Consider the following 19,669-nt stretch of genomic DNA (forward strand, 5'->3'; position numbering starts at 1 on the left):
AGTCCTCGGAGTAAATAGGACACTGCAATATTACATGCAGTATTGATAATTTACATAAAATATGTAATGTTAGAATATAACTACAGATTGCACACTGGAGAGGACACAGCCTCTGGAATTACTGCTCTAAACGCCTGTTTTGACCCACAGTACACAGTACTCTATTGCAACAGATCTACTGTAAATGATGATGCTAACTGCAGCTAAATTCAATTGAACAGTTTGATCTTACCACTTCAGTCTCACGAAGGCTTCACCTGCAACAATAAGAAAATGATAATGATAGTAGTGGGATAGTGGCACCATTTCTCACAGGAGAACTAAGGAATTGTACAGAAAAGACACTGCTTGATGGACTAAGTATGGGGTGCTCTCAGACACCTCTACAGGCTATAAGGACATTTCTTGTTACTAACCCCTTGCCCTGTGATCTTCTAGTCTTCATTTTTACAAGTTCTAAAGAGGCTAAAAAAATCAAGTATTTTATTTTACATGGACTGAAGTTGCTCTTGAGAGTCCAAAAGAAAAAAAACTGCTGCGGAATACAACTGCTTCCTGAGCAGCACATTGCTGTAATCGGACTTTTAAATTGAATCAAATGTAAATATATCATAGTATCATAGTATCGTGCGAGTTGGAAGGGACCTTAGAGATCATCGAGTCCAACTCCCAGGTTTCGAGCCCCCTGTGTAGCGAAGCGGCACTTCTACCCCCTGCGCCACAGGGGGGATTCGAACCCGGGCCCTCTGGTGACACAAGCAGCAGCTTATACCACTGCGCCACTGGGGGCACATAAAATAAAACCAGAGGTAGATCACATTCTAACATGCTGACTAATAGCTTTTTCTTGTTTATGAAGTGTAATTTTCTTTTTAGACAAAGAAATAATATACCTTTCCCTTATTCTGGCTAAGAATTTTGCAGCTAAAATCAAAGGAACTTTGATTTCATTGAAGTACAATCAGATCTTTAATCCACTACAAGTCCTTCATGTCTCATTACATCCTCTCTAGACTGGCCTAAGGATACTCTGACCTCCTCTGACTATTACTTCTGCTCAAGATCAATAAAACACACTCACACCAATTAAAGCTTCCAACATTCAAGAGGGAGAAGAGCAGGCCAAGGAGAATTAGGAGGCCTGCCGTGCCACAAAATTAGTTGCTGGCTCTGGCCTTCATTCTGTTGACATTCAAGCCTGTAGGAAAAAAATAAAGTCTGCTCCTGCCAAATAGAAAACATAAACTTTTATATTTTCTCCTCAGTACTAACAAACTCATCGATTCCAGATGAGCTGTTCCAAGGGGAACCAAGCTTCTCTCTAAATACATCCACATTTCCACTCTGCATGTGCTCTCCCTCCTCAAGACAGTGCTGCGAAGATACTGAGATCAAAAAACTTAAACATTGTACCGCCATAATTAATGTGGGCTTGCCTGTAAATGAAACAAAAGCATCAAGTGAAAACACTACTTTTTATTGTTTGGTTTGGCTACAGATCATTTGTTCAGTAAATAAGCAAATGCTTCAGAACATTACCTGGGTAGAGGCATGCAGGGCCAGGGAAGATGTGTGCCATGTTTCTCTGGGAATACACCAGGCATTGGGACACTGTGAAACAAATAGTTTTCTTTAATACTCTTTACTGGATTTCACAGGGGTTGGAAATACTTAACATCAAAGCTGAATGCAATCAGCTGGTTTTTACCATAATTTACCTAATGGTTGACTCTGCTTTATTCATCTGATTTCCTTCCCACAGTAGAACCAGCAACAAGCTTGTGTGAAACAGATTATTGCTAGAAGGACTGTAATATAAATTTCCCTCCAGGCTTAGATTTTCACAGAGTAGGTTCAGAAATGTCAGACTTTTCCATTTCACAAGCTGAACAGGACCATCTTTACTGGTGCCAAAGATGGTTGTCCTTCCCACATCAACCGGCTTATATCCTACTGGTCTGTATCAGAGGTTAACCACTGTGATAGGGGAAGAGAAGATTAGCAGTGACTGCCTTGTCAACAAGGACAACAGACTGGCACTGAAAATCCTATGTTCCCAGTCAAGAGTAGATAACTTGTCTTATGATCATATAATCATTAAGGTTGGATAAAGCCTCTAAGATCATCTCTTCCAACAGTCAGCCCATCACGCTGCCCACCTGTCCTTTCCTTAAACACCTCCAGGGCTCTACCACTTCCCTGAGCAGTCTGTTCTGATGCATAACCAGTTTCTGAAAACAAATTCTTCCAAATATCCAAACTGAACCTATCCTGGCACAATTTAAGGCCATCTCCTCTTGTTCCATCACTGTTACCTGGGAGAAGAGGCCAACCTCCACCTCACCATAACTTCCTTTCAGGTAGTTGTAGAGAGCAACTTGAGATGTTGTAGAGATCATCAACATGTACTAACGTTGACATGTCTAAGCCTCTGTGAATTTCACTGTGCTTCTGGATGCAGTTAATAAGAGCAGATGAAGCTGGGATCACCTAGTCCAACCATTAACCCATGCCTGTGACCACTCTAGGCTACGGCCCTCAATGCCACAACTACACTCTTCTTGAACACCATCACGGAAAGTGGATTCATCACCTTCCCAGGCAGCTTGTTTCAATGCCTGACCACTCCTTCTGACAAGAAATTTTTCCTAACATCCAACCTGGCTAATGTTTGCTGGTAGAAAGGCCATGGAACTGCACCAACCCAGGATGAGGTAGGAACATCCCTGAGGAGGTGCTGGGGCGCTCCAGCATCCATTACCTAAATACCCAACCTGTAAGTACTCTCTCCAAGTGCTGCCCTGGCCCATTGTGACTCTCTCCTGCTGGCCCAAGATATTGAAATCTTAGCATAGGCTGCAAGGCACACAACCAACTCCCTTAACACTTTTTCTTAAATCAGTTCTTCAACTTAGTAGGAAGACATAATCATGAGCTTTTAATATACTCAAAGCTCCAGGTGACCTTTACCAAGACTGCGTGAAGAAAGGTGGTAGAAAATTTTTGCACGCATAAAACAGCAGATGAGGACTTTCACAACCTGTATTTCCAGTGAATCCCTGTGTAACCTGAAGTAAATCACTCAATTTCTGTGCTTCCCATCTCCACCTATTATATGAGGATTTCTTCTATCCTTCTACTGTTTATTTAAACTGTGCTGTCTTTTATCATGTGTTTGCACAATTCTTGACCTAACAGAGTCACTTCTCAGTGCTGCCACCCTGTATGTACTGATCATAATCCAGACAGCTGCTGGGTTATTACTGTCAAACAGCACAGACCTGCTCAGAGCAAAAACAGACAATGCAAGATACCAGCCCCTTACTGGGGACCTCTCTGTGCTGCTGGGCAGGTTTACTAAAGGAATTCTGGGGCAGAAGAGAGAGGGCTGGAACATCCTCAGCTGGAGAATAAAGACTTTATGATATAAACCAACACAAGCAAAAATAAAAACCCTAGCAGCACAGCTACTTGTCAGAGTACCCTACAAGTCACTACTTCAGGTGCATCTGTTAGGTCCACATGAATTCCTCTCCAGATCAGAAGCAGCTGTTCTGGCAAAGGTAAGTGTGAGGGGATGAGGCTTAGCTGTGTTTAAAAAAGAACAGCAAATTCCTCAGGTTCCTCTTTACTTTTACATGGGAAGGAAGAATATTTGCTCTTCTGATGCTGTTGATAAAGCCAAAAGGCCTCTCCGCAGTGCAGCTAATTTTATTTCTGTTAAGTGGTATCTTCTGGGCCGCTCAAAGACTGGCTGCTGTACTGGATCTTTCTTCTTTTAACACTGAATTATACTGGGGAAAAGACATCTGGCGACATAGCTCCAACTTAGAAACTAAGAGTTGAGGGCTTCTGTTTGCTGCTAAGTATATGAAAACTGAGAGGACCAAAAGGTGTCTGCTGACTACAGATGGCAGGATTAAGGTGACTACGGAATATCTTGTTCATTTTCAGGCTTTGTTTTTGCATTTCGATGGTATCTCCACCACTGAAGTATCTACTAGCTGTTTATTTCACGTAAAAGGGAGAATGTCATGATTCTGTAACAACAAAAGGTTGGAACTAGCGAGTATGCAGCAATTACAATTGGTTCTCAGTTTTATCTCAACTATGAATTTTCACAGGTCTGAAAGATGAAGGAAGATGTATATGCTGCTTGTGCTAGAGTGCTGGGTCTTCAATCAGTCCCCAGCCACACTGATCTTAATTGCAGTGCTGCTCACCAAAAAAAAACCATTTCTGTGGATCAGTACTGAAATGAAATGCCAAGTAAAAGGGCTGAGTTTTGAAGTGAAACTTAGCAGGTGGGACCTCTAAGAATAGTATAGTTCTAACAGGAAGCTCTACAGTTTCAGAGGTTTTCTGCTGTTAAAATGAGAAGAGGGATGCAACCATTGGCACACCTTAATGCACTCTCATACTTCTGTTGAAGATTCAAATTGGACTTGTATATACTCACATGCTGCATGCATCATGTATCTCTTTATCAGAAAGCCAGACAATTCTAAGCATGAAGAACTCCCTAAATTCTGTTACACAGAATCACAGAATCACAGAATGACCCGGGTTGGAAGGGACCTCAAGGATCATGTAGTTCCAACCCCCCTGCCTAGCAGGGCCACCAAACATACGTCTTTACTAGATCAGGTTGCCCAGAGCCCCGTCCAACCTGGTCTTGAACACCTCCAAGGACGGGGCATCCACAACCTCCCTGGGCAGCCTGTTCCAGGACCTAACCACTCTCCTATTCTGTTCCTTCTTTTCTTCTTATAGTATGTTAGTGCTTATTTTTCTCCTTATGTCGAGAGGTTTTATTTATTTTCCTTTTACAGTTTAAAAGTAGAAAGGCCTCAAATGGAATAAGTAATTGAGGAATATATCTATGCACATCTTTCCAGCATCCTGATGCTTCTTCTGTTTCCATAATTTCTATCTGACCTCTTCCTAATCTTCCCTCTGCATCCCATCTTGGCAGAAGGTGCAGAGGAAAGCCTCCAAAGACATGATGGCAGTCATGGGGTTTACCCTTGCAGAAATCTGAATTACTGGCTGTGTTGTACTATTCTCTTCATCCACTGACTCCACTTAATGTGGCAGGATTAAAACTTCAGCTACACAATCTGTTCTTCCTTGAGTTGGTATGTCTGCATTCCTGACTTTGTTTAAACCCTGTTTCTACCCAGCATGCCTATGATTGGCTTTCAAATCAATTTTTAATTGACTTACCTTGTGAACTTCAGCAAACAGTAGGCCCAATCCTGCATCTGATTGGCAGATTTACTGTTAATATAAAAAGAAGAAATGCTGACCTGATAAGACCTTATTCTAAAGTACAGATGAGCAATGAGCTGAACTTACAGCTCCCCACCCACGCAATGTTTGTCTTCCCTGCCCTTTAATCCTCCTTTTTTCTTTGTTTGTTTCTTCTTTTTTTTCCCCACCTAAACATAATACAGGCTTGTGAGCACCCCAGGATAAGGACTGTGTTTACATAGCACACAATAACAGACTCTCATTTCTCATTAGAACTCTCAATGCTGCCACTGAAAACAGTAACTACATTTTTTTGCTGAAATTGTAGAAACTGCAACAAATACCCAACACTTACCGAAGTATCAGACACCCACTATGTCCCCGTGTAACAGACTGAAACCTCTGTGCAGCAGTTTCAGCTAGTTGGTGAAACCAGCTCCTTTGGTTGTACTGAGACTTTGTAGTTCTTATCACCTGCAGCCAAAATACTTTCTTCAGCTTGAGAAAAGTCCAATCTAGAATGCTTAGCTGTAGTTCACGTTCTGCTGACTGAGGTATGATTTTAATGCTAGTAATCAAAGTGAAGGGGGAGTATTTGTGCTCTCTTCCCTCTTGTAAAGCTGATTTTTAACACTGTTCTGATATAAAATACAATCCAATATATTGGTGAAAATCCAGATTTGTTCAGAGACTGGATGTGGCTGCCATACACCTATAAAAGCTGCAGGCTTGCTGCTACTACATCATGGTCTCTGTGTGTGTTTAATTACACCTTGGAGTGCAGTTGGGTTAGATGAAGGACAAGGAAAGGAGGTCTTGGCTCAGAACTCCCAGTTCCCAATAAATCTGCAAATGGAACGCTAGTCCTTGGAAGCAGTGAACTGTGATACATACCACTCTGTGAGCAAATGCATGTCTAGAGATGCTTACTGGCCCCAGCTAAGTATTTCCCCCTGTGTGCTTCTGTTATCTACTGCCAAAGAGATACAGGTCTGCCTAGTGATTTTCTGAAAACAATTGTACAAGGGCTGCACAAAGATGGTGCTGGAGGGAAATGACGCAAGCGCTGGTGAAGATGAACATAGCAGACTGCTCATAGAAAACAGATACAGTCCAATGAGCACCTATGGCTTACACCATTATCTGTTAGAGCATTATCTTGTGCTATTTATCTTCAGGAACATTTTTAATCTATTAATTATGTTGTAAAATAACTGTTTACAAGCGTAGTTGTAATTTATGACAGAAACTCATATATATTGTTGCCTCCTTTGGCCCATTAGAACAACATTGTACCTGTAGAGGCAGTAGGTCTTTATTTTACTCATCTAAGAAAGATGGGAGCTATTGGTAATAGGTGAACGGTTGGACTGGATGATCTTTTAGGTCTTTTCCAACCTTGGTGATTCTATGAAAGAGATGCTTTCAGAATGCCAGAGAATAGCTAGATCCCCTATATGTTTTTCTGTAGATGACCAGGACTTATCAGGAGCGCTAGTAAGATCCTATTATTAGAACTGGTAAATCATACAGCAACTGGCCTAGTATTAGATATGAAGCTTGGCAACCCTGCCTGCGGCTGGGGGGGTTGGAGCTTGATGATCCTTGAGGTCGCTTCCAACCCAAGCCATTCTATGAACAGTTGGAGATCATGAAATAAATAGTTGGTGCACTTTTTCATTGTCTCAGTAGTGATTTATATTAGTTGTCACCTTTGAGTATCAAGCTCAAGAAGCTACAACGTTATCACTACATTACATACAACATTAAATACAACATTACATACCGAGGCAGATAGAGCAGATTTTTCAGAGCCCTCCTGGGTCTTTAGGCATATCTTCTATAAAATATTTCCATTCACTGTAATCTCTATGTAACCATTTTTTCTATTGCTGCTGTATATACGCTGGTACAAAGTTAGCACAGATCAACAGCTTGTTTGTTTTTACAACAGAGCTTGTATACTGGATTCCCATCTTTGAGTTTCCTTTTGGATATAGGCAGTTCAGAAACACGAAGCATGTATTTAAAACAAATAACTGTTGCAAGTAGATGGGTTATTATGAAATAAGTGGGTTAAATTATTGTTTCATCCTACAAGCTACCACTTAGTTATGTGTCCAAATGATGAGATGCTATTTTCCTTTTTTGCTTGACTCCCAGTGGAAAGAACCTTTCATAACGGTACACAGCAAGTGCGTATTTGTATGTCTAACTCCTCATAATTTATTGTAACTACATCTCAAAAGAGACACTGATGTCATAAAGCAATCCAATTTCTGCAGATCTTGTGAAGATTCACGGTTAGCAACTACATGTGCCCTGTGCTCACACCATTAAACTAGTGAAACTAGAGGAGCAAAACCCTTTACCAGTATCAGTCATAAAAAGCCTCAGTCACAACTTCCATCCTTCCTCCACTACAATTAATCAACTGAAACACGACTTCATAGAAAAATGAATCTTTCATTCTGCTATTAAGAATCTGTTTTTCCCTTCTCTTATAAACCCAGCGAACTTCACCACCCTTTAAGAGTTAAATACAAAACGTTGACAAAATTCTCTGGAGGAAAAAGAAAGTAACTGCAGTTTTCTGTGTAGTTTTCTTCACTGTTGCTCTGTGCTAGCAATAACAGAGCAAACAGCAGTATCTGATTTACTGCAGGCATCTCCTTTACTATGGAGTTGGGAGATTATCTTCATATATTCAGTTTAGTTAGGCAGGAACAAAGTAAAGCAGATATTACCCTCGTATTTGAAATAGCACTTTTAATCTGCTTGCAAACTGCTTGTATTATATTAAGGAAAAATGATATGCTTAAAAACTGTGCAACCTTCTTCAAAGAAAGCATTGTGAGGAAATGGTAGCGTATTGTGATATCTCAACTTGATAGGGTTTTAAATAGAGTAACTCTAGCATACAGAAATAAAGCTCAAAGAGCACACAGTTTTTGTGTGTTGGGGGCGAGGAGGGGTGAATGCTGGGGAACTGATAAATCTCTTGGAAGCAGTGCTATAGCTGATGACATTTTTGAACAGCAGCCCTGTGATCCCAGCAAGAGCTTGTGTGCCTCAAGTCAGTAGTTCTGGGAAGCAAAGAAAATGGTGGCACAAACGTGGTGGGTGCGGGGAGTAGTGGGTGAAATGTTTGTTATTGTAGTTTAATATATGCACAGTGCTATCAGTACAAAGCTGCTGGAAAAAAAAAATGTGCGAGCCAAGGCTGTAATGCTTGTACATACTATCACAAGGAGATTGTTTTTTTGTGTCTCTCATGGTCTTACCTCCCAAACTGAAGGGTTAAGGTAGGAACTACTTTTTGCATTTCTTTTTTAGAGGCAGCTGCCTTTTAATGAGGTAGGGATATGGAAACTGAAAACTGGGGGCACCTGCAAAAATAATGCTTTCTTCTACTCATTCAACTGCCCCATAACTACTTGTATGCCTGGGCTTAGAAACTGTGATTATAACCTCTGAATGTATAAACACAGGATGGATGTTCAACCTTCAGTTATTTGCTCCCAGTAAATGAAAAAATCAGTACAGTGGGGAGTCTGGTGATACAAGTCCTTACCATAGAGACTCTGTGGGAGAAGCTGCCAATGTGCTGAGTTCCACCTGACCTCAGGAAGAGCGTGTGCTACCCACATGTATCCATCCACACAGAAAGGGGTCAGCTGGCCCTCGGTGCTCTGCAGACCTGGTGTCTCTGCCGCTACAGCTGTGCTATAGGATGAAATGATTGAAATGCACAGAACTCAGAGGATGGAGATTATAGTATCAGTCACACAGACATATCACTTTCTACCAGGATCAAGGAAAGTTATGAGTTGGTGCTGTTGTGTTTCTATGTGTATTTTATTCTTTTTTTTTTCAATTAACACACCTAAGCAGCATTCAAGATGCAACTCAGAACCAGTATCAAAGAACAAGGCTTTTAGTTTGTTAGCCACCTACACGACATAATGTTTATATATGAACATGAAAGCTCTAAAGCATAAATGTTAAGACTTCATGGTCTTGTATGTATGAAGTCAGAATAGGCTTAATTAAGTGGTCTGATCGGAGTAGTAGCTTAAACTGTAACACACAGCAATTCCATCTCCTGCTGCTCTAAACTGTGTTATTTACTGTGAAAAAATAAATCAGATTTTCTACCACCGACTACTTTCTAATAATCAAAGCAAAATAATCCACACAGCTTGCAAGTTGTACAATAATTCAGCAGACATAGGAAAGATGATAAAAGACTTCTCTGTGCAAAACATTTTGTACGTCAATGTAAGAGACTGTCTTAAGAGCAAAACTTCATGTTTTCCAATTTGTCAGCAATTTTACTGTTACTGTTGATTTTCAGAACCTACCATAAAACCGCTACGGTATTTTAGGCAGGAACCAGATCCTTTAGAAACAAAGAATCCTCAAAACAGAATAGAAACCTCAAAACAATACATTTTTATTGATAATCTCAGATTTAGGGATTGGGATCTTGGATTAGGTGTTGGGATCCTATTACTGTATGCCAGCTATAGGTAGCCAACTGTACTTTGCAGCAACGTCATTCTCCTAATGAGTTAGTATGAAACTCACAGTATACACAGTAGATATGAAGTGAGAAAGTAAGGATCAGTATGTGAAATAGCCCAACACTAAAATTAGCTTCTTTCTTACTTTGTATTACAGGCTTCACATTCTTTTCCCATTCAGTTTCCTCATACATACACTTTGCAATTATTGTCACTTGTTTAAATAAAAGACCCCTTTCAACTACATGCTAGAAAAGGTACTAAGTGTACTTCATGCTTTTTTCAGTCTAAGTTTCTACAGGTTAATCAAAGCCTTGCTTCACCATCATCTTCAATTATTAAAGGCTGAATGTGTCAGCTTTCTTACCCTCCCACTAATTTAGATACCATTACTCCCTTCATAACACCTGGAACACCTGCCCAGTCTGCACATTTGACTTCTAAAGAGGCATGAAGTGTAGGGAGGAGCTGATCAGCTTGGATTGCTATTTAATAGCTATTTTGCAGTAGTGCCTACAGGCATTAATTAAGATCAAGGCACTAAACACTAAGAAGACTCACAGTGAAGAACAGTACCTGCCCCAGAGAGTTCACAATTCAGTTTACAGCAAGTTATAACAGGTGAATAAAATAAATGTAGGGAAAGGAATCAGATCAACTGACTTCTCCAAGTTTTAGCCAGCAGATCACCTTCACGTACATATTTATAAACACAGATATGCTCACTTTGCTACAGATGGTCATTCCTCTCTAACCTTAATCGTTTAATTATCACTCTGATGTCATAAAATTCTTCTTCCAAAGAAACATGTAATCTTTTAAGATATCAGATATGCCACACTGTAGAAAATCATTGGTTCTGCACCATTCCCTTTTCCAGGGCACTGAAATATGTTATTATGTATTGACTTTTTCAACAAGGCAATAGATAAAAGCAGCATTACTGCATTTCATATTAAAAAATCTGAGTATCTCTAATAAAGGTAGTAGCTAACCCATGTTCTCCTTGCGGAACTAATTACAAATGGTTATTACAATGCTTCATGAAAGTGGTTTAAGGTTTCAATGGCTGATAGGCTGATTAAATAAGTAAACAATTGTATAGGCGGAAATAAAGCTCAAGTTGATTTACGTCAGGTGGTCAGCTTTTATGAATAAAACCATTATTTGTGGTAACGTTCCTTAATAAGGTTTTTTTTTTTAATCTGGCTTCCAGGATCTTCAAATTACTGAGCACTGTCCTTGAAATGATGTGGGCTGAGTTCTACTGATGCTTTTCTGTCTGTGCTCCATATGCTACTTTAAGCAGTAACTTTGCTGTTTTAAACAGGATTCTAGCAGGTGTTTTAACACGTTAATACCACTGAACCACGAGTTGTCTACGCTGTGGCATTTCTGATACTGTACAACGTCCTGCTATACAACTTTGCTCTTTTACACACTGTAGCTGCGATTTAAAACATAAACTGCAATGCTTTCAACGGAAAAGTACGTAACTGCTAGAAAATCCTTAAACACCCCTCCTTTTCAGCAGCTACATCAAAGAACAGGGAACCGCTGGCCACGCACTCCTGAGGCTCAAACAGAACTCCCAGCCTTCCCTACACGGCGCCACACTGAAATTGCCCCGCACCGACGCGAGGAAATCCCGGCCTCAACATGGCGGCCGCCCGCAGCGGGGCGGGGAGACAGGTCACGTGGGCAGCGCCGCGAGGCTGCCCGCTGGGGGAAAGCGGAGCGGCGGGGCTGCGCGTGCAGCACGTTGCTAAGCGACGGGGGGACGGTCGGTGGCAGGGCGGGTTGGAGCTGCAGCCCCACCTACCGCGAGGACGCCTTGCGGCTGCCGGAGCCGAGCGTTGCTGCTGGGTATCCCCCCGGGCGGTGTAGGGTGAGCTGCGGTGCGAAGAGCGGGTCGTGCGCTGTGAGGCGCCACAGAGCCGCTTCCCAAGCGCTTAGGGCGGGGCGCCCGCTTGAGTGACGGCAGGCGCAGCCCGTGGGCTTACGCAGCTCCGAGAATAGGCGAGATCGCCGGCACCGCCCGCGCTGTGGGTGGAGAGTACAGAGCAACCGCGAAGGCCACCAACGCCTCATCGCCCTGCTCGTGGGCTGAGGGAGCTGAAACGGGGTCCGCCATGAGTGGCTGGAGCTGCTAGCCAATCGGCGAGGCGAAGCGCGCTTTTATCCCCGCCCCCCGCCGTGCGGAGAGACCAATGAGGGACGCGGGGCGGGGCGAGCCGGGCTAGGCGCGGGCTGGGCGCTGCTCTGCTGGCAGAGGGTTGGGAGCTGTAGTGGTGGTAGCTGTGGTGGTGGCGGTACGGAGGTGCGCGACATGGAGGCGCTGGCGGCTTTAGCTTCGTTGCGCTGAGGGACGGGGCCGAGCGGTAGGCCGGAGGGATAGGGCTGGGGGGAGGCGGTGGCGGTAGTGATAGTGGCGGCATGCGGCAGGGAATGCGGTTGCCCGCCGCGCTGCAGTGTCGGTAGCGGCCACCGCTGCGTTGCGGGGCTGCAGAGCCCGCAAGGCCGGGCTGGGTGGGGAGCGGTTACGGTCTCGCTGCCCGCGGTTGGGGCGGTGGCGGCTCCGGGTCGGGTCAGGCGGGAGTAACGCTGTGTTTGTCGCCGCAGGATCGGAGCCGAGAGCGGCCGTTGGACCCCGCCCGTGGTAGTGGCAGCGGCAGCGCGCTGTCACCTCGCCGCCCGGCGATGGGGAATGGACTCTCGGATCAGACGCCGATCCTGTCCAGCCTGCCTTCTTTCCAGTGCTTCCATATTGTGATCTTGGGGTTGGATTCCGCTGGGAAGACGACCGTGCTTTACAGGCTGCAGTTCAATGAGTTCGTCAACACCGTCCCCACGAAAGGATTTAATACGGAGAAAATCAAAGTGACTCTGGGCAACTCGAAAACGGTCACGTTCCACTTCTGGGATGTGGGCGGCCAGGAGAAGCTGCGGCCTCTGTGGAAGTCTTACACGAGGTGCACCGACGGTATTGTGTTTGTGGTGGACTCCGTCGACGTCGAGAGAATGGAGGAGGCCAAAACCGAACTTCACAAAATCACGCGGATATCTGAAAATCAAGGAGTGCCTGTCCTTATAGTCGCTAACAAGCAGGACCTGAGAAACTCTCTGTCACTTTCTGAAATCGAGAAGATGTTAGCGATGAGCGAGCTGAGTTCTTCAACTCCCTGGCATTTGCAGCCAACCTGTGCAATCATCGGGGATGGACTCAAAGAGGGACTGGAAAAACTATACGATATGATAATTAAGCGAAGGAAAATGTTGAGGCAGCAGAAAAAGAAGAGATGAGTTCTGTTTTGACCTTTCTATTTTAGAGTAGTTACGTGGTCAAAATTTGACATAAGACAGCTTCCAAACCCAGGCCTGCTTGTTTGGATGCCGTTAAGCTTAGTTACATTAAACAATCAGTTGCACAACCTTGCCTTGTGGAAGGCACTGTGCCCATGGAACTTCTTATTTTGTTTTTAAATAGTCTCTTCTGAGTTTATGGCTCTGCATTATTTCAGAAGCCCTAATAGATGATGTAATACTACCAGGAAATGGATGGATGGGTGGGTATATGTGACATGGATGTCTAAATAGCCAAATAAGACGAGGGTTTTCTGCTTAGTGTTGTACTCCTGCGTTTGAGGGTGCCTCTGCAAGCGATTTGCATTGAAGGTGTTCTGTGTTTTTGAACTAATGCTCGTAAGTGGAGTGTTTAGGTGAACATTATACAGCTTTAAAAACATGTATGAAGCTAGTAACCCATTATTTCAAGAGGCTGTTTTTTTTTTTATCTCGTTTGGGGATTTCTATGGAAGCTTGGCTACATGTGTAGGGTGGGTTTTGATTTGGCACCTTTTGAAATTGACTCACGTTCAGTTCAAATACTTGAAGCTTTAGGTGCTGTGAGTTTTTCAACTGAGAGAAGAGACTTTTTTGACAAGGTAAAAAAACATAAGCAGCACGTTGGAGCATGGAAAAGTGATTTCCCAACATATAGCATGTTTTTCATACGTAAGGTTTTTTTCTTTTTTTTTTTTAGAAGTAGCCATTCGTCCTTATACGCTAAATCAGGTTTAAGCTAATACTCAAAATTAGTAATTTATTTTTGAATGATGAGCATTATGTCCTTGATCTATCCGACTCAAAGTAAATTAATAGCAGTAAAGGAGCTGTAAAGAACAACTTAGGCTGTTGTGGTTCTAACAATCGCAACGTTCGCTCTGTTAGTGACTTTTTTTGGCAATAAAAACAAATCATAATGAAGTAAAGCTGAAGTAAAACTTAGCAGAGCACTTCTTGTATCTCCCCAAAATACCCATTTTATTAAAGTGGTATTGCTATGTCACTTCAATGTATGGTTTTTTTTTCTTTTATTTTTTTCTCTCCTCCTGTCGTGGCTCTTATTAAAGTATTTTGTGGTTAGGAATGTAATAATGCTTTATACACTCAAAACATTTGACACTACTGGGAGGGAGGGAGTGGGGGAAGAAGATTTTCAAGATGGGCCTGTGTTCTGCTTTAATTATGCTTTAAGCTGTTCTTGTTTACAGAGTGTGCAAACAGTGTTAACTGGGCAGGATAGTGCTTGACAGAAAAGGGAGGGTAGTTTTTCTTACTGGTACAGAGCTTCAAGTGACTCTTTAGATACTTGGTTAGCAACTAAAAGGGCTAAAACAGAGCCTGGATTTTTAGGACTAACTTTAGTGGTGCTGTAAAAAAATTCATCAGAATGTTAGATTCTCTTTAAACTTTCGTTAGAAACATTGAATTAAAAAAAAGAAAGAGAGTAAAATCTATTTCCTCCTCTTACTCAACCAGCAATGTAATAATACACTTTCTTACCTGCTGCCACGTATTAGGAGGATGACGGCTACAAACCTGAATGTCAATCAATGTAACTTAAATAGGTTTTAGGGAAAAAAAAAAAGTCAAATTTTTTAATCAGCAGCTGTTTGTCCATGAGGTAACCAAAAATGCACTTTAGTGTCTTCAATAAAGGAAAGTGACAGCTGTATTTTTTTTTTAATGATATCTTGGTCCTTTTTGAATAAACTGAAGTAGCTTCCAGTGGAGCTTTTGTATGTTGGTTATATATGTACCTGCACTGGTGACATTGTAAGTCACTTACTCAAGTAATGTCTATATTTATAGAAATGTGGATGACTTCTTAAACCTCAATAAACAACTCAAAACAAGGCGACAGAGAAGGTGTCTGACTTGTGCTGCAGTGATATATTCTCCTCAACCTCTGTGTACATATTGATCCTATTAAGAATAGAAGCGTTCCCGTCGAAAAACAAAATCTTATAAATGTGGGAAGAGTCAAAAATGCCCCAGTGTTATAAACTGTAGATACCTCGTTAACACCTTTAAATCGGTGGTGTATCTGTATGCTCATAGAAGAAATATTAACTATGCTAACTCCTTTCTGAAGTGATGGATCTTGCATAGTTTGAAAAAGCCTTATATATGTGAACCTATCTTGTGTTATTTATAGTACTGGAGAGATAATGTGGGGCATTTATTTTGTATGCACAGGTTGTACTGATTTTTGTACATTGGCAAAATTATGTGGCAAAATTGGAAGTTTCTAATTTGTTTTAGGTCTCTAATGAAGTCAGGACGCGTCTCATTTAGAAACCTGCAGATCAAAATTTAACCTTGAATAAGAATATCCAAACCATTCTCACAGTTCCTTCACATTGCTGAAAGTACATCAAAATGTAGGTTGCTCACGGTGGATCTCAAGAGATGCTTGTTCTTTAGCATTGTGAATCTTGGGTGCAATTGGTATCATCTAGCTAACTCTTCCTATCATGTGCATAGCACTGTTAGGTTAAGGAAGCTGATGTGACAGGTTGGTTTGATTGTTTGTTTGTTTTAATACTCAGGATGCAAACTATAAAATGCAAAGTAATTATTACTTCAAATGTTCATTAAATTTCTACAGGGAATAGCTGAAAAGGCACCCTGCCACATAAAGGCCAATCGTGTTATGTTCTGCATATTGAACATGCTAGTCTTTAACCAGTGACAGCGTCCTTGAACTCCTGTATATGTATAATGGCTTCAGTGCATAATTTTAACTACAAAGACATGACTGATCTTTACCCAGCACTCTTCTTTGGAGGAAGTGGTCAAGAGAAGGTGGAGAACTGTGTTCTTTGAGTGACTTGCTTGTTATTTTCTAGTGTTTGACACTGGCTTAGGAGGGGGGGACAGCAAGTGGAGGGTGAATTACATTGAAGATATACCTGTATCTGTACTAGAACTATTTGGCTGTGATACTGCAGGACCTCCTGAGTATTGTATTCAAATATGACCGTAGCCGTACCTCCAAAATTGTGTTCTGTATTACTATGACAAAGTTACTGGTCATGAACAGAGCAGTGATTGCAATAGAGCATTTAGCACTTCACTGGTGTGTGTCAGAAAACCTTTGAGAGAACAAGTATACGTAATTTTGTTATGGTGTTGGAGTTATGCCAAATGCTAAGTGTTGCTAAGATATGCTTCTAATGATACTATTCTTCAAGGTACTGGCTATGGTAAAGACCTGATAACTGCTTCTACTTCAAGAAGGCATGGGAATGCATTTAGGTTGGCGCAGCACTGTTAGAAACAGGCGGTAAGCTCTTTTTACCTTAACACTGCCCTCATGGAATTACAAAGGTCGTTACGCCATTGCCTCAGCTGTATATGGATATAAAATCATTTAAAGTTGGCTGGTCTTCAGGGTCAGGTCTCTGTTTTCTAGCTGCATAACTGTATATTGACTTCCTTTCAACTGAAATAGGCTGTTGGGCTAAATGTGCGTTTACATTTGAAAAATACAGATGCTGCTTTCTCCAGCAAGGTGATGGATGAAAAGTTGCTCTCTGAATTTTTACCTTTTGTTGAGTCCCAGTTGATCCTTTCCAAGTGGCAAGTAGTAGTCAGTCCCTGCTCTGCAAGCTGCCTTGGTGAGATGCCCCCTAGTCCTGTAGGGGCTGCTGGCTGTGCTGGGGTGCTCACAGAATGACAAGCAGCTGTCAGCAGCTGATGAACCCTTCTGGGTCCCAAGAGAGCTGTGTGATGGCATCTGCTTGTGTCTTGGGTCAGTTGTTTACAAGAGAGCAGGGTGTCAATGAGCAGCTGGCTGAAACTTTGTTGAAGAGAGTGCAATTTCTGGCTTCTGAGGAGAATCTGGATGCTGCATCGGTACTATAATGAAGGAATTCATACAGGAGAGTGAAAAACGTAGGCAGTCTGAGTATACAATATATAGCTAGCATGCAGGCTTAGTTCAGAGAGGTTAATAAGTGCCTGCTCATAATGCTATGTTCCTTTGGCTTGTTTTGAGAGGGAAATCTAGGAATGGCTGAGTGCTTTTTGGAGCATTGTTGTCACTGTGGTGTGACTCATTTGAGAGGGTCACAACTCAGCCGTGCTCTGGGAGCCAGCAGCCTCATGTTCCTGAACCAAAGCCACTGCTGTTGCTGCAGGAAGGGATGTCTGGGGAGCTGTGGGCATGGTTTTGTGTATGTTTAGTCTGGGCGATGAGGAAAGCATTTTGTTAAGATTCCTACTGACCTATAGATGTGAAGACCTGTCTCTCTCTCAGGATTTTGCAGGCTGTGGTTATTTTTAGAAGCGGTGCAGTGCTGCAGAACTGTGTGCATAAACGATGTGTGTTTTGAAACAGAAGGGAAATATGCAGTCAAACTTCACAGCGGGGTGATTCCTGGGGTTACCACATGGGCTACATTGTTCCCTCCTATCTAAGAACAAAATCAAGATGTAGTGCGCAGCTGCTAGGCTGCCCTTCTTTGAAGGGTTAGGTGGTCCTCTTAAATCAGTTGTAAAGAAGTAAAAGTGCAGTTCCCAAGACCTAACTGGGAAAAAGGAAAAAGAAAACAAAACAAGACCAAAATATCCTGAGCAGCAAACTAGGGACAGGAGCCAACCTACCTTGACAGCTCCTGTTTCATCGTGATTGATGTGAGGTATGGCCTGCTCACTGCCTGGCCAAGCTGACTGCACAGTCGTTCACTTTTCATATGTTGAATTTATTGAAAGGCAAGCCCAACATCTGAGAACCTAGGCAGAGAGGCCAGGCTGTGCTTCTAGACTAAGTGCCTGCTTGTAAACAGCTCAGGAAGGTAAGATGCTAATCCCTGAGCCACCAAGATTACACCTTCTTAGTTCCAGCTGCTCCTCCAGGCTGAAGAGCTGAAGATGACAACATACTGAATGTTAGAAAAGAAAGGGGAATCATATTATAGAATGGTTTAAGTTGGAGGGGACCTTAAAGACCTTTTAGTTCCAACCCCTCTGCCATGGCAGGGTTGCCACCTTCTAGATCAGCCTGTCCAGGTTTCCATCCCAGAGGAGGCTGGGTGCAGTTGTTAGCTGGGAGTATGCAGAAAGGGAGTATTGGAAACTGTTGGACCTCACTAGTTGTTCAAGACATTGAAAGCTAAGGGAAACATATACTTCTAGGCTGTTTAATTGGTTCTAAATATTCATTCTTTCATGCGCTGAAGCTTTCCTATTACTGAATGAAACAATGCCTCATTTAAGAAAGCTACCTAATCGTTCATTCATCTCTGGTCAGGCTGACAGAGGGTAGGCCCATGGGTGTGGGGACACTGGCTGGCATACCAGCTGCCGTGTCTGGGGTTGTTTCCAAGAACAGCAGGAGTCTGGTTCAGCCGAGGTGAAGGCATGAAGCCTGGTGATATGAGGTGGTCCAGTACAGCCACTAGCCCTGCAGCCCTGGCACTTATCTCCCGTTACCATTTTATGAATGATAAACAAAAATAATTTCTTTCAGACTGCAGCATTTCCATCTTTTTCTGTGCCAATGTCATTTGCCCTGAAAGCTTTGGCAGGTTTTGACATCAGAGCATCTCTGTGTTGGGTGTCATAAGAATGAGTTTGTGGGTCAAGAGGGTTGGAAAGAGTGTTCACCTCTGACTTGTTTTGCTAAAAACAGTCTTTTAGTAAAGCTGGTCTAACATGGATGAAGATAACAGAAGGAAAAATTCTAAATATATCCTTGTTTCTAACATTAGCTGAACTCCACTGACCTTTTAATTATTGGATGTTGCCATATGCGTGGGCCACTGGTGTTTCTGGGCACTGGTTTCACAGTGATCTCCAAGATGCAGTCCTCAGACTGCCAGCAGAATGTCTCCACAGTTTTAAATGGTAATACTGAATATATATATCCATCTTGGATATTTTATCTGGCCATCTGAGGTGCTTCTGTGGGTCAACACGTCCTCTCAAAGACAATTTTGATTCTTTGTGAAACATAGATTCATGTAGCAATGTGCCTGCAAATGGTTTATCCTTGTTTTGCTATTGTTATATGGTAATTGGCACAAGTTAAATGACAATCTATGGACTATTACTATTTTCATTGAACTACACCTAATGAATTTCTATTTGAATTGGGGATATACATATATACATTTTTTATCATACTTTATTTTGTGTAGGAGCTGAATTGTGCTAACCTTTGGACTACTAGCCTCCCTTATTTTAATTAGCTTAGATAATTGACTTGTACATTTAAAGCCTCTGTAATTCAGCTGTAATCACTCATGTTAGGCTGGAGATAAAGGGGACTCAGACTGTGGCCACACTGATGCTTTTTGACAGATCTCCTATTGCTGCATCAATACGCTTTCCTCACTTGGTGCTGTAATAGGACTGGCAGGGACAGCAGTATAGTGCAGCAGCTGCATTTCTGCCACTGTCTCATGTAACTCATTTATGTACAGCATTTCCCTGTGTCCTGCTCTTGCTGTAAGCAGGATAGGAACTGTTGGAAAAGATTCTAAATGAAGACTCAGCTGTGTGCTGCAGCTTGAAAACAAATACTTCAGCCTGGGCCATTT

At 42.3% G+C, this 19,669-nt stretch overlaps 1 protein-coding gene and 1 long non-coding RNA gene across 5 annotated transcripts; one reads left to right on the top strand and one right to left on the bottom strand.

Moving 5' to 3' along the window:
• Positions 1-231: 231 nt before the first annotated feature.
• On the bottom strand, positions 232-11,838 carry LOC140247758 (uncharacterized). 2 transcript variants are annotated; one of them, XR_011902768.1, is made up of 5 exons: positions 11,602-11,838; positions 8,828-8,979; positions 5,227-5,280; positions 1,540-1,611; positions 232-257 (listed from the first exon to the last, which is right to left on the bottom strand). It is a non-coding gene; the product is annotated as an uncharacterized lncRNA (long non-coding RNA). The 2 variants fall into 2 exon arrangements; XR_011902769.1 differs by lacking the exon at positions 232-257 and adding an exon at positions 1,078-1,198 and having other exon boundaries at positions 11,602-11,710.
• On the top strand, positions 11,520-14,979 carry ARL4A (ARF like GTPase 4A). 3 transcript variants are annotated; one of them, XM_072327648.1, is made up of 2 exons: positions 11,520-11,667; positions 12,402-14,979. In XM_072327648.1, the coding sequence occupies exon 2, from the start codon at positions 12,480-12,482 to the stop codon at positions 13,080-13,082; it is 603 nt and encodes a 200-aa protein (XP_072183749.1). In that variant the 5' UTR covers positions 11,520-11,667; positions 12,402-12,479; the 3' UTR covers positions 13,083-14,979. The 3 variants fall into 3 exon arrangements, with proteins under 3 accessions (XP_072183749.1, XP_072183747.1, XP_072183748.1); XM_072327646.1 differs by lacking the exon at positions 11,520-11,667 and adding an exon at positions 12,015-12,160; XM_072327647.1 differs by lacking the exon at positions 11,520-11,667 and adding an exon at positions 12,036-12,099.
• Positions 14,980-19,669: the final 4,690 nt, after the last annotated feature.

The sequence above is a fragment of the Excalfactoria chinensis genome, chromosome 2, assembly GCF_039878825.1.
Source record: "Excalfactoria chinensis isolate bCotChi1 chromosome 2, bCotChi1.hap2, whole genome shotgun sequence".
In the NCBI taxonomy this organism is placed as follows: domain Eukaryota; kingdom Metazoa; phylum Chordata; class Aves; order Galliformes; family Phasianidae; genus Excalfactoria; species Excalfactoria chinensis.

What these genes read in the sequence shown, in the direction of transcription:
- ARL4A (XM_072327648.1), top strand. Translation starts at nt 12,480, where the DNA reads ATGGGGAATGGACTCTCGGATCAGACGCCGATCCTGTCCAGCCTGCCT.